Here is a 12705-nt window from a genome sequence, read left to right on the forward strand (position 1 = left end):
TGATCCCAGTCTGAGGGTTTTTTTTTTTTTTCCTCTTTTTATCTCTATTTCTGTAGATAGTCCTTGGGTTTGTTAACTCATCTTATTTTCCTCTTATAAATGCTATTTTTGGTTCAGTACTGCTGGATTTGGAAACCATTCTCATGACTAAAGATTTGTTTGCCTCGTAAGAGCCCAGTGTAGGGCTGTGCTGCCCGTGGGCGCTCGATAAAGATTAATGGATGGCGGTGCACGTCTGTGTGGGAGTTGTGTGGCTTTGGATCTGCTCGGTTCTCCGAAAGAGACAGAAATGATGCGGGAAGATGAAAATCAGTGGATCATCAACCAACCCAGATCTTGGGTTTCTGTGTTGGACTTTATGATCTGAATGGTCACAGAGGCCCAGGTGCTGAAGGAAATGGGAACACAGAGCCTTATGTTTTCTTGAGACGTGATGGGGGAAATTAGATCGCAGGGCTTGCTTCCAAGATTAATATCAACTTTGAGAGAAAACTTGCTTCTCTGATGAGGACTGAAGAGAATCAAATATTTTTTTTAATTGACACATTTTCTATTATTATATACATATAGAGATGATGAGTAATATGCCATATCAGATGGCTTATTCAAACTGTCAGAATAAGGGCTGAAGCGTGAGTAACTTTCCAGAGAACCTTCTGAGAAATTCAAGCAGTGGAAAGTGGCAGCCACCAGCCGTTAGTTCATCTACTACCCAGTCATCCCTGAACCAAAAAGAAAAAAAAAAGTTTCTCCCAAAGCACATGGTGGGACACCTCTAGAGAAGAGGGAGGAGATTGGTAATGTATATTGACTTCACTCAAAAGCCAACTGTCCATGCGCCACCAGGTTTGTCCCCTCACTAGAAGAACGGGTCAGCCGTGTGACCTGGGAAATGTTGCCTGTGTTGTGCACAATGCCCACAGAGCACTTTTCCAAATCTCAGCAGACTTTTAAAATGTTGGTGCCCTCCCTTGCAAAACCAAGCTGGGCTTTGGCATTAGAGATGGTGGAAAGAGAATCGCCTCCATTGCAGGGCCAGTCCCAGAGGTCTGACATTGTGGCGTAGAGGAGAGTACAGCAGCACATGCACTGGGAGGCCTTTCCTTCTGCTCACACCTGTATCTCACACTTACCGTCTGCAAAAGTGAGCAAGTACAGGAGAGCTTTCTAGCATTCATTCCGTCTCTACCATTTCATGATATCCTCACTGGCTTCCTCTGTAAGATGAACAGCCTTCAGTGGAAGTGTATCTTGAGCTTTTCAATGAGAATTTACTTATTTAACTCTACCTTTTAAAAAGTCCCCATCCATCCCCCAACTGGACTCTCTTTGGCAATGAGGAGGTCTTATGAATTTTGATAACTTGGTGCATTCTAAAAGAGTTTGATTAATACATTAACCTTCATGGCCGTTCCCACATTTTACCGTCTTGTCCCCCAAAAGAAAGGTGACTTTTTTAGAAGCAACCCATATGGTGTGTTAGGAAAATAGGTATTGTGGCGGGGGGAGAACTTTCTATGTGTCTGATGCTCAAACATATGAAAATAAGTACCTCCTTTGAACCAAAGTCTTATGCCCAAGACACAGACACACATTTCTGAAACCACTACCCTAAAAGGTAAAGATTTGAGGAGTGGGAAGGACTCTTAACCAGCTGCAGCCAGAGGGAGAGAAAATACGGAGACCTGGGCCAGGCTGAGCCCCAAAGGCCGGGGGCTCACTCTTGATTCTCCCCGGAAAGAACTAAAGGAGCTGCTGACATTTCTCTTAAAAGAATCGATGTGGTTTTCTTCTCTCTGCTCATTTGACCTTATTTCGGTTTGAAACATAGAAGAAGAAAGAACTAAATTGACATGCGGTGGAAGTTAGGCAGAAGGAACAGACAAGGAAATGCTCAGGCAGTATCCCAGGCCGAGGATTGTCACCCCGGGACGTTACTGTCTCTTGCCTTCGCCCTATTTGTTCTTGCTTCTCATTTCAGATTCTAGCCCTGATGTAATAAGTCACCGTCTTCCCAGCCATCATCCCAGTATTGACAAGCAAATGTCATCCGCATTTGATTGACATCCATTGCTCCTGAATGCAAAAGTATGATTTACAAATCAATTCCACTTGTTTATTTAAAGCTGTTCTTGTGTGTCTTATGTATTTGTTAGTGCCTTAACTTGCCTGATATCTACTCTGGGGGTTTTACATTATTATTACAAAGCCAGGCTTTCCCTTCTCCCGCTCTCTCATTGCAAATGGGGCTCTTCTTTCTCACGTTTTTTTTTCTTTTTGCCCCGTGCCTCAGTGTACATCCAGGAAATGTGGCATGAAGCCTAGAGGACACTTTCCATACCTTAGCAAAAGATGTTGCCCAGTACTCTTGCAAAGGCTGCTTGGTTTGTCTTAAGACTTTTAAAGACATTTTAACAAGTGATTATTTTTCATTCATGTAGTGCAAGTAAATGCAACTTCAGGTCCAATGGCAGTGTCTCCTGAAAGGTAGCTAGAACTGTAATCCTGTAAGTGGAGGACAAAGTATATACTCACCGTCCACGGCACTGGTTAAAAGAAACCCCCACCCCCTCGCCATTAAGTGGTGGGCCTGTTCACTCACAATCGTTCAAAATATCCTTTGGCTTTTCAATGCCTCAAATGTTCTCTGGGTAACATCTTACTTCATCTTAGGAGGCTGGAGAGGAAAACCATAAGGTTAAAAAAAAAAAAAAACCCCATCTGGAAAATTCTAAAGCGCCCTTCTTATGTTAAAAGTGGCATTTCAAAAAACACCTGAAGCACGGGTGGATTGTGGGTGAGCCAGTAGAGAAATACTGTCAACCGAGCCACCCTCTTTTCAACCTTCACCTCCGCCCTCCAACTGGCGCCGCTGGCCGCGTGGGGAACTAGAGGGCTTAGGTGTGACCTTCGAGGGCCCAAGGCTATTGCACATCTGTCTTCCTCCCCCCAGGTGTGTCCAGCGAGAGCGCTGCCATCACCTGGGCTCGGCAAGGGAGTATTTATTCACGATCTCACTGTTCATCCATGTGCAGAGGGGGAAAAAAAAAAGAGAGGCTGGAAAAAAAAAATCCCACATTGTCAGAGTAATGCCAAACTCTCTCTGAGTGGGATGAGCAGAGCAGATGCTGCAGTGAGATGCCAAAGCGGCTCCCCTTCCTCTGTGCCTTGGGTGCCTATAAATTGCTCCGGCGCGCGTTTGTCAGCCTCCTCTTCTCCTGGCAGGTGGTACCCAGGCAGAATTCTGCGTTCAGTCTCTCTCTCGCTCCGCTCCCGGCCGTGAGGCGCTCGCCGCTGCTCACTAGCTCCTCCGCTCCAGCCCGGAGCCTCGCCGAGCTGACCGTGCCCGCCGCCGCTGCTCCGCGCACCCGGGGGGCGGCTGGCCCGAGCTCGCGCCGCCAGCGCCGGGCGTTGGGGGTGCGCGTCTATTAGAGTTGTGGTGGTTGCAAAGGAGGGGGAGAAAGGCAGTGGAAGGGCGAACAGAGCAAGCGAAAGAAGAAAAGAAGGAGGCAGAAAAAGGCAACTTCAGACGGAAAGTTGGTGCGAACTGGCGCAGTCGGCAAAAACGGAAAAGTCGATCGCAGGCGCTGCTGCATAAAAGTGTGAGCTGCCCGGGCCAGCGCGAGAGGCGGCGGCAGGCTCTGCCCTTCGGGTGGCCGCGCCGGCGCCCGCGGCAGCCACAGGTGCGAAGGGGCTCGAGGCAGGCGAGAGGGCGCCCTGTGCACCCCTCCCCCAGTCCCCACCCCCCAGCCCGGGACTTCAGCTCAAGTCACTTGGCGTCTGAGCTCCCTCCCCAGCCGCAGCTTCGGCAGGGGGGAGCGGGAGCGGGAGCAGGCGGGGAGCGGCCGGCGCGCGCCCGCCCAGGGGAGTTGGGGTTCGCAGGGGGTTGTTTTCGGCTCTGAGGAGGTCCCCGCCCAACCTTCAAAATTTTGTCCAAAAGCAGACAAGAGGATCGCCCCGCGCTGAGCCGGCTGGTGGGCAGCAGGAGGCGCCTGATTGCCGCCGGGGCGCTGGGGGTGGTGATGGTGCTGCTGCTGGTCATCCTCATCCCGGTGCTGGTGAGCTCGGCCGGCACGTCGGCGCACTACGAGATGCTGGGCACCTGCCGCATGGTCTGCGACCCCTATGGGGGCACGAAGGCGCCCAGCACTGCCGCCACGCCCGACCGCGGCCTCATGCAGTCCCTGCCCACCTTCATCCAGGGCCCCAAAGGCGAGGCCGGCAGGCCGGGGAAGGCGGGCCCGCGTGGGCCCCCCGGCGAGCCTGGGCCGCCGGGTCCCGTGGGCCCTCCGGGCGAGAAGGGCGAGCCCGGCCGCCAAGGCCTGCCGGGCCCGCCCGGGGCGCCCGGCCTGAATGCGGCCGGGGCCATCAGTGCCGCCACCTATAGCACGGTGCCCAAGATCGCCTTCTACGCCGGCCTCAAGCGGCAGCACGAAGGCTACGAGGTGCTCAAGTTCGACGACGTGGTCACCAACCTCGGTAACCACTACGATCCCACCACGGGCAAGTTCACCTGCTCTATCCCGGGCATCTACTTCTTCACCTACCACGTCCTGATGCGCGGAGGGGACGGCACCAGCATGTGGGCTGATCTCTGCAAAAACAACCAGGTGAGTGCCAGCAGGCAGCAGGGTGGGCGGAGAGAGAGTGCGGGAAGGTACGGGCAAGAGGGAGGAGACCCCGGAAATGGGGGTGGGAGGTCGCGGTGGAAGGGCGCGGCAGCCCGGCTCCTGGGAGCGGAGCCGAGGGGTCGCCGCTATTCGCTGGCGAGGCAGGGGTCGTAAGCCCGCACGGGCGCCCGGAGGCCTGGAGAGCGCGGTTCCCAAGCTGGGATCTGCACTCAGAGCGCGAGTGCGAGCTCGACCCTCGAGGGTAGGGAAGCCGGGAGCTCCGTCCCTTGGACAGCTTGTGCACCAGGCAGTCCCGGGCAGGAAGCGACCTGTGGGATCCTCAGCAGGGCAGGGACGCTCTCAGGCTTTGCCTGGAAGAGGAGGGCTGGGGGAGCCCCGAAATGGGCGTGCCAGGGTGACAAACTCGGGGGAGAAAGGGGCCCGCGGGAGAAAGAAGGGATCCGAAAGAGGGAGTCCAAATGTGACGCGTCCAGGGCCGAAGAGAGACCGGGGGACTCGCGGTCGCAAGGCCCCTGCGACGTCCCAGACCGGGGAAAGGAGCATACCGTCAAATTCAAGGCACAGACTCCGGTTTAGATTTCAGCCCAAGGAGAAGAAGGGGGAGAAGTAACGAGTCCTGATAACAAGAGAGAAAAGTTGGGACTCATGGGTGTACTCAGCAAACACGAACCCAAACACAGAACCCAGACTCCAGGGGCTGAAGTAGGAGGCCGCACAGGCAGGTGGCAAGGAGGGAGAGAGGCAGAGCCGGCGCTGGGGCGATGGGCCTCACTGCCAGCGAGCCCCCGGGCCGCCTGCGTGAGGGTCTTTCCAACCCTGCCTTCTCACAAGGCAGTGGCCTTGGCCTTGACTGTGCCCTAGCCTCAGATTAGCCCTGAGCCCCAGGATTTGCTCTCCTGGGCTGGATGGCTCCGCCATCAGGGCCACGGGTCTGTTTTATGTGGGGGCCACTTTATCGTTTGCTTGAGAAACTCGCGGTCACTGCAAAACCAAGGTGTGCCCAATCTCTTAGAAGAGGAAAACTGGATTTGTAACTACCCGGAAGTGTCCTCCGACCTGAGGCACGCGCTGAATCAGCAGGAGCGCTCTGGGCCAGGCCTTGCAACCGGAAGCCTGCAGTCTGGGCTAGTTCTCTGGCTTTCATTTTGCCTCTTGGGTGGTACAGGGAATGGCCAATTTAGATTTAACAAGGGCTACTGGGCTTCAGGTAACCCGCGCCTTGAATTTCAGACCTTTTCAGTTATAACCCAGGTTTCTATCAAGCAGCATTAAGGCAAGATTTCTTCCAAAGACCCAATTCAGGATCAGAAGTGTTGTTTGTTGTTGTTGTTGTTGTTGTTGTTTTTGAAAAGTGAAAGACAAATAGTATAAATGTATAAGAAGGAAAGGACCAAAAAATCCTGTCCCTCCTTTCTCTTCCCACCCCTCTTTTCTAAAGGAATTTAGAAGTGAATAGCTCAAGGACCCCACAGGACAGGTAGAAGCAAAAAAAAAAAAAAAAAAAAAAAGGAAAGAAAGAAAAGAAAAAATGGCCACCAGGAGGCACTGACAGGGTTGTTTATTGTAGTTATTATGCACAAAAATAATATTAAGAGAAATAAATATTTACAGAGGAGTGAGATAGTTATAGGTGTATGGTTAAAAAGGGCATGACTCACTGTATCAAAATAGAGCTATTCGATCACCTTTACGACATGGTTTATGAAGAGCCCCTTAAGCAGACAGCAATGAGGCACCCATTTATTTACAAACTGGCTCTCTTCTGACTCAAAGGTTAGGTCTAGAAAATACTGTCAGGCTGAAGGATTGTTTTTAGTGGTATTAATTAAGATGGAATAATATTCAAGTTTTATCAGCCACTGAATAAAAACACTCACATCTTTAAAGATCTGGAAATTGCAGTTGCATGAAAAATCAGGGAATGACACATTTAAATTAGTTTAAAGGTTCCTGTCTCAACTGCTGAGCCCAAGTATATTGAACTGATTCCAGGAAAACCATTTTATATACCTGTTCAGGCGCTTTTTGTTTTTAAAATTATTCCATTGTTTGGAGAGTAGAATGCTTCTTTGTATCCTCCTAGCTTGCACATTCTCTGAGGATCAGGAAAAAAAAAATAAGGCAACCAGCTGACCTTATCATGTATAAAGCTCTCCACTGGCATTATTAAGCTGTTACTTATTCAAAAGGTGTGCAACAAGTAATTCTGAAAAATATACATAGCAGCAAACAATATATTTTCAACTTAAGCATGGACTATTTTGGAAAATGGTTATTAAACTATTACTGTTAAGGAATTTTATCCCTAGAATAGAACGATTTTATAAAGGCTGACCTGTAGACAGTTGCAAATGAGAAATATTTTATAAAGTTTATTTTATTAATATTAAATAAATAGTTTATCAGTGATCTTCAGTTATGTTCTTGTCTGATCACTTCTTAGAATGGCAGTTTCCCCTCTGGGCAGACCTAATTTGTTTTCATAAAACAGAAACTCAGAGAGCCATGTCAGTGTAATGTTCTATGGATTAAGTGGATTTGAGAAGCACAAAAATTAAACTAAAAATGCAGTGCACTCTAGGATAGAGGAATGCCTCTGGACCGTAACCATATGAGAACCATTTTATTTATGCTTTGTGTTGAATGCAGGATCACAGATGGAAACATCAAAGGCCAGTAAATTAACCTGATGCACCACTTAACCTTTTGTTTATGATTCCACAGAAGTACAATGAAAATGAAATTATGAGAGCATCAGTAGCAATTAATTAAATTAGCAAATGTTACCATAAATATTGTCTCTAATGATAAACCCTCCCTAATAAGATAATGCCACAGCCACGCAAACTCCCAGGTTCTCACAAACAGGCCAGTAAAAGGATCACAGTTCTCATATTCCCCATGAAACCATCAGCCCAAATTTAATCATATCATTTGTTGTGAGCCCATGACAGTGCATATGAAAGGTAAAAGTTGGACTCTGGTGGCTTTACAGAGAGACAGGAAATATAATTTTAATTTGTTCGTATACCTTTGGCAGAAAACCTGAATTCAAAAATTGCTCTTTGAACACAGTCACTGTGATACCACTATACTAAAAGCTAAAACTGGCTCAAGATTAGAACTATAAAATAATTAAAGGCCCGGTTTCATTTTAAGAATCTACTAAGTAATTACAGAACCAATGACCATGAGATGTTGGAAACGATAGTTTGTGGGTTGATCATTCATTCATTAGCGAGATTAATGAAATGTCAAATTAATATTATCTTTTTAAAAGCGGTGACACACACACTACAGATCAAGCAGGATCTAAATAGTTAACTTAAAATTTGAAAAGATATTAGAGTACATTCAGGCAGAAATGGGGGATATCGGGCTAAGGAAAGGATGCATCATATTCCCAGAGAAAATGCTGAAATTGGTGTACATTTAGGAACCTGAAAATAGCGTCCAAGGCGGATGCATTACCTTCCTCAGTAGTTCGATGGCTTAAAGGGAGATTTGTTGGAAGTCACCGAGCTGATTACTAGAGCTTGAAATTTCAAGTTCCATGATACCTTTAGAGTAGTAGGACCAGGTGAGCCGGCAGGCTAAAATCATGCAAAGCACATTGGAGTGTGGCAGTTATTTCATTGAGAGAGTCTTGTGGTACAGTATAGGGTAAAATCTTAAGAGAATCACTTTCATTAAAAAAACAATCACACAACAAAGGAAGTGAAAAACCGTAAGGGTAACCTTCTAGGCTGTGGAATCACCCTAATGCATTTGCAGGGTTTGTGGTCAAACCTACAGAATAAATATGGTCACATTTACAGGGTTTTCTCTTTATACCCTGTAGAATAAAAACTGTATCATATATATATATATATATATATATATATATACACATATACTTATATATAAGACTATTGCCTCTAAATCAAGGGATTTTAATGAGTACTGGTTCCCAGATTCCTTTATAAAGAAAAGAGTGTTACAGCACAATACCCATAGAGCATATATTAAACATCTAAAGCACTAAATAAAATGTGTCTGCCTATTAATAATAGCTGAAAAGTATATTTATGGATGGCTAATTAATTAATATATTACTGACATGGCTAATTACTAATTTGTATTTTAATTTTTCTCACCTATTAAAAGTCCACGTGTTTAAAAAAAAAAAAGATGAAGTCATAACAGCGCTATCCTCCTTGTAGATTTTTTTCCCAGGGAATTAATGACTAGATGAAATTAGTGAATAAAGCACTCAATTCCTACAAACTTATGATTAATTTCTAGGAAATATTATGACATTAAATTGGGTTATTAATTAACAGTCCAAACAGATCACCTCATTGAATTGGTGTATATATTTGAGTCAATGTTTCAGAGCCTAATTGCATGGTATATTGCTTTCACTGTATTAGTTAGTGTCAGCACAGTGTTAAGCAATTATAAATCCTTTAAGCCCCTTTCTCCTTTTGCTATACGATATCCAGAAAGAATTTTTTTAAATACTACTCAAATTACTTTACAAGTTCAGCAGTGTCAAAGAGCCTTCTCCTTTTTTAACATTTTAGCATTAATGTGAGAACATACCACATGAAAATTTAATTTGAAAACCTATCACTTAAGTTTTGAAAGAAATGCATGGAAATTCTTGACTTATGTCTCAGTTCCCTCATTTTACCAAGTGATAAAATTCAGCATATTATACCCCAAGTCATGCATTATTACATAATGCAGGTTTACAAAACCACTAAATCACTTGCTGTGTTATTCAGGGAAACCATTATAGTGGAATAGAAACAAGGCACAGAGTGGAAGATGTTTTACTGAAATAAATCAAATTACAAGTCTGCCTACTGAAAATTTTTTTCCAAGGCAGAACCAAAATATAGCTAAATGAATATAAAGCCTAATTTGAGTTGAGGAAGTGACAGAATGTCCATATTACTTGAAATGATAGGCAATTTGACCATTTGCAAATGTCTATCAACCCACTAATGAGATCACAGACTCAACACGAGTGGATTATAGGCAACTTCCATTCCCAAAGCAAACCACACATTTTTAGAATCACCCAAATGAAAAAGGGTGTTCAATCAGATCACTAAAAATGTTTAGAAATTTGAGAGACCTCAAAGCTTAGTTCTTTCTATAACTTTTAGATATGTTGAAATTAAATATGGAAGCGCACACATCACAGGTTAGTAATAAAAAGGCACATCTAGAAAAATGAACTCTGCAAACTTGGGTGATGTTTAAATGAGGTTTCTGGCCCCCCCCCCAAAAAAATGCTTTACCTGAATTAGATTTCGAAAGCCCCAAATCAAAAGACTTCCTTCCTTTTTTTTTTTTTCTCCCTATATAGTAGAATTGGAGTCGTATTATTTCTCTGACGTCTCCACTGCTATGGCTCTCCATTTTCTAATAAGCATGGGGACCCGCTGAAGTTCAGATTGAACCTCTGTCCTCGTAAACAGCTGCTTAGAATATTGGTAATTGGCTTAAATTAAAATGCAAAAAAAATTACCCTTCTTTCCATTCCAAGAAGTGACTGGGCCTAGAGATTCAAGAAATGAGAAAAAGTGCTGATTTAGGAAGAGGATAGAGTGATGTGCATATGGTTTACAGCACACAGTAGGAAAAAAGCCTGCTGGAATGCCCCTTGCATAGGACCTTTTCATCTTTCTGCTCCTCCCTTCCAGCGACACAGTTGAAGCTGTTACAAAGATACCCTCCCAGAGCTCCAAGGCCCTGGTGGACTCTCCCAGGCAGAATTCTGTGCTGTGGCGCAGGCTGGCTTCCAATGCTGAGTGAATGGCAAAGAGAAAAACCCGACAGCTCTCTCCTCCAGATTCTAATTCTCCTTTGCCTCACACAGGTGCGAGCCAGCGCCATTGCCCAAGACGCTGATCAGAACTACGACTATGCCAGTAACAGTGTGGTTCTTCATTTGGAGCCAGGAGACGAAGTCTACATCAAATTAGATGGCGGCAAAGCCCACGGAGGGAATAACAACAAATACAGCACATTTTCTGGATTTATTATTTACGCTGACTGATCACGCAGAAACTAAGCTTATTATTCTGAGTTTGAACGCTGGATTCGTATGGCTAACGTCCGTGAATCAAGGATCCCAGGGGATGCCGGTTGCGGGGCACCTCAGTTGTGTATATGTGGGGAATTCAAATGCTACCTGACTCACATCTGTATACGCAGAAACATTATGTAAAAAAAAAAAAAAAAAAAAAATTAAAAGCAAGATAAGCAGATGTGTTATCCACTACCGCCAAAGCAAATACTCCTCCTTATCGTTAGTGTCCATGTGAATGAAGTCCTATATAGATCACAAATTTTTATAGAAAAATCTAAGACACTGAATTATTTCTCCAATATATCTGAACTTTGGTGTACTGTGATCTTGCTGCTTTTATCCATATGTCAGCTTTGGTTCTTGTGAGTTTACCTGCTTATTATGATACCTGGAGTCCATTCATAGTGTGGGGAGAATTATATTACCCTGCAGGAGAAGGTCTGATTGAAACAATGCTGCTTGTCCCCAAAGAAATTGTTTGCCTTGTACTTTTGTTAACTTTAGAGCTAGTCCTGGGAATGATTCAACTTCAAGCCTTAACCTGGAATTTTCTGGATTTGAGGGAATTCCCAAGCCTATGATAATTTTCACATTTTCTTTTTTCTTATGAATTTTCTTTTCTCTCTTTCCCAGTGATAGTCTTTAAAAATAGAGATCGAAATTGTATCATAGGATTACCCTCTAAGTGTGAAAATGTGTAATTATGTATGGTATTTAGAAAATCCCCTGTGTGTCCATTTTGTCCATAGGATGCGTTTAGATTTACTTAGAAAGTCAGAGAAATTTATTCTTTGGTGTTAAATCAGACTGAGGCTTTTGCCTTCTTTGGAACAAAAGATTATTCATCACCCAATGCACAGTGGTTTAATTTGAGCTACTGCATGGGTCACCAAGGGGACACTAAGTAAGGCCTTCAAATAGTTACTACAAGTCACGGCCTGAGGTTATTTCAAAATGAGCAATTTCACATATAACCAATAAGACAACAAAGTGTATATATTTTATACAAATACCTGCTACATATACATGTATTTGTGTGTACACACACACACACATATGTTAGATCAAATATAATATATACATGGCTTCAGACCATAGGCACAGTGGCTGTATAGCCTCAAAAATTTAATTAAAAAAAAGTATGTGTATATATACACACAAACACTCATAAATTGTTCGACTTATTTTCGATCAAAATATATTTTGGATTACAAAGGCATATGGGAGAGCAAAATAATTTAAGTGGCTTCTCTCTTAAGAGTTACCCAGAAAATTAAATTTTATTCAGTTAAAATGCCCTATACATCACATGTCTGTAAATTATGCCTATGGCTTCTTTATTACCATGTGCCAATCAATATTTCCACTGGATTCTGTGGCAGACTGTTAATATTAGGACTGCAGAAACAAAGGGGCTCTCTTTTGCAATGTTTATGAATCACATGCATTTGAATTATCCATTTTTTCCCTTTTTTCTCAGGTGGATTAAAGCTGACGGTAAAGTAGATGTTGAGAGTAGTGTAAATCATTTCTCTCTGGCTAAAATACATTGCCAAAAGCCATCTCTTTAATCTAAGAAAAAGATTAAAAATGTATGTTGATAGGTCCTAACTATCAGACAACTTCCACTATTACGATGAAAAATCTGCTCCCCTCTCAGCTGCCTTTGAAGACTCTTTGAGCAAGTCGATTTGAAAAACAGGGATTTAAAAATCTGCTTGTTTTACTGGTGAAGGACATTTGCATTTTTTCATTTAAAGGAATTAGTTTGTTCTCATGGCTTGTTCCTCGTGGGTACTTTCTGTTCTAATACACAGAAAAAACTCGATCATCTTTGATCCACAGAAATATCTTGTATTTAGAAAACCTCAAATTTGCAAAAGAGTTACGCGTGGTGTTCCCATCTGAAGGTGCTGTTGGCTTGGTTTAAATGCCTTGGTCTGAGTAACTGTCATGATTTTTATGATTAAAAACACTTAGCCCATTCAT

The 12705-nt window shown here is 44.1% G+C and overlaps 1 protein-coding gene across 1 annotated transcript; it reads left to right on the plus strand.

Moving 5' to 3' along the window:
* Positions 1–3117: 3117 nt before the first annotated feature.
* Positions 3118–12704, plus strand: C1QL3 (complement C1q like 3). The gene is made up of 2 exons (XM_032880910.1): positions 3118–4610; positions 10504–12704. The coding sequence occupies exons 1-2, from the start codon at positions 4023–4025 to the stop codon at positions 10681–10683; spliced, it is 768 nt and encodes a 255-aa protein (XP_032736801.1). The 5' UTR covers positions 3118–4022; the 3' UTR covers positions 10684–12704.
* Position 12705: the final 1 nt, after the last annotated feature.

This window comes from Lontra canadensis, unplaced genomic scaffold (assembly GCF_010015895.1).
Source record: "Lontra canadensis isolate GAN:19392208 unplaced genomic scaffold, GSC_riverotter_1.0 scaffold72, whole genome shotgun sequence".
Classification (NCBI taxonomy): domain Eukaryota; kingdom Metazoa; phylum Chordata; class Mammalia; order Carnivora; family Mustelidae; genus Lontra; species Lontra canadensis.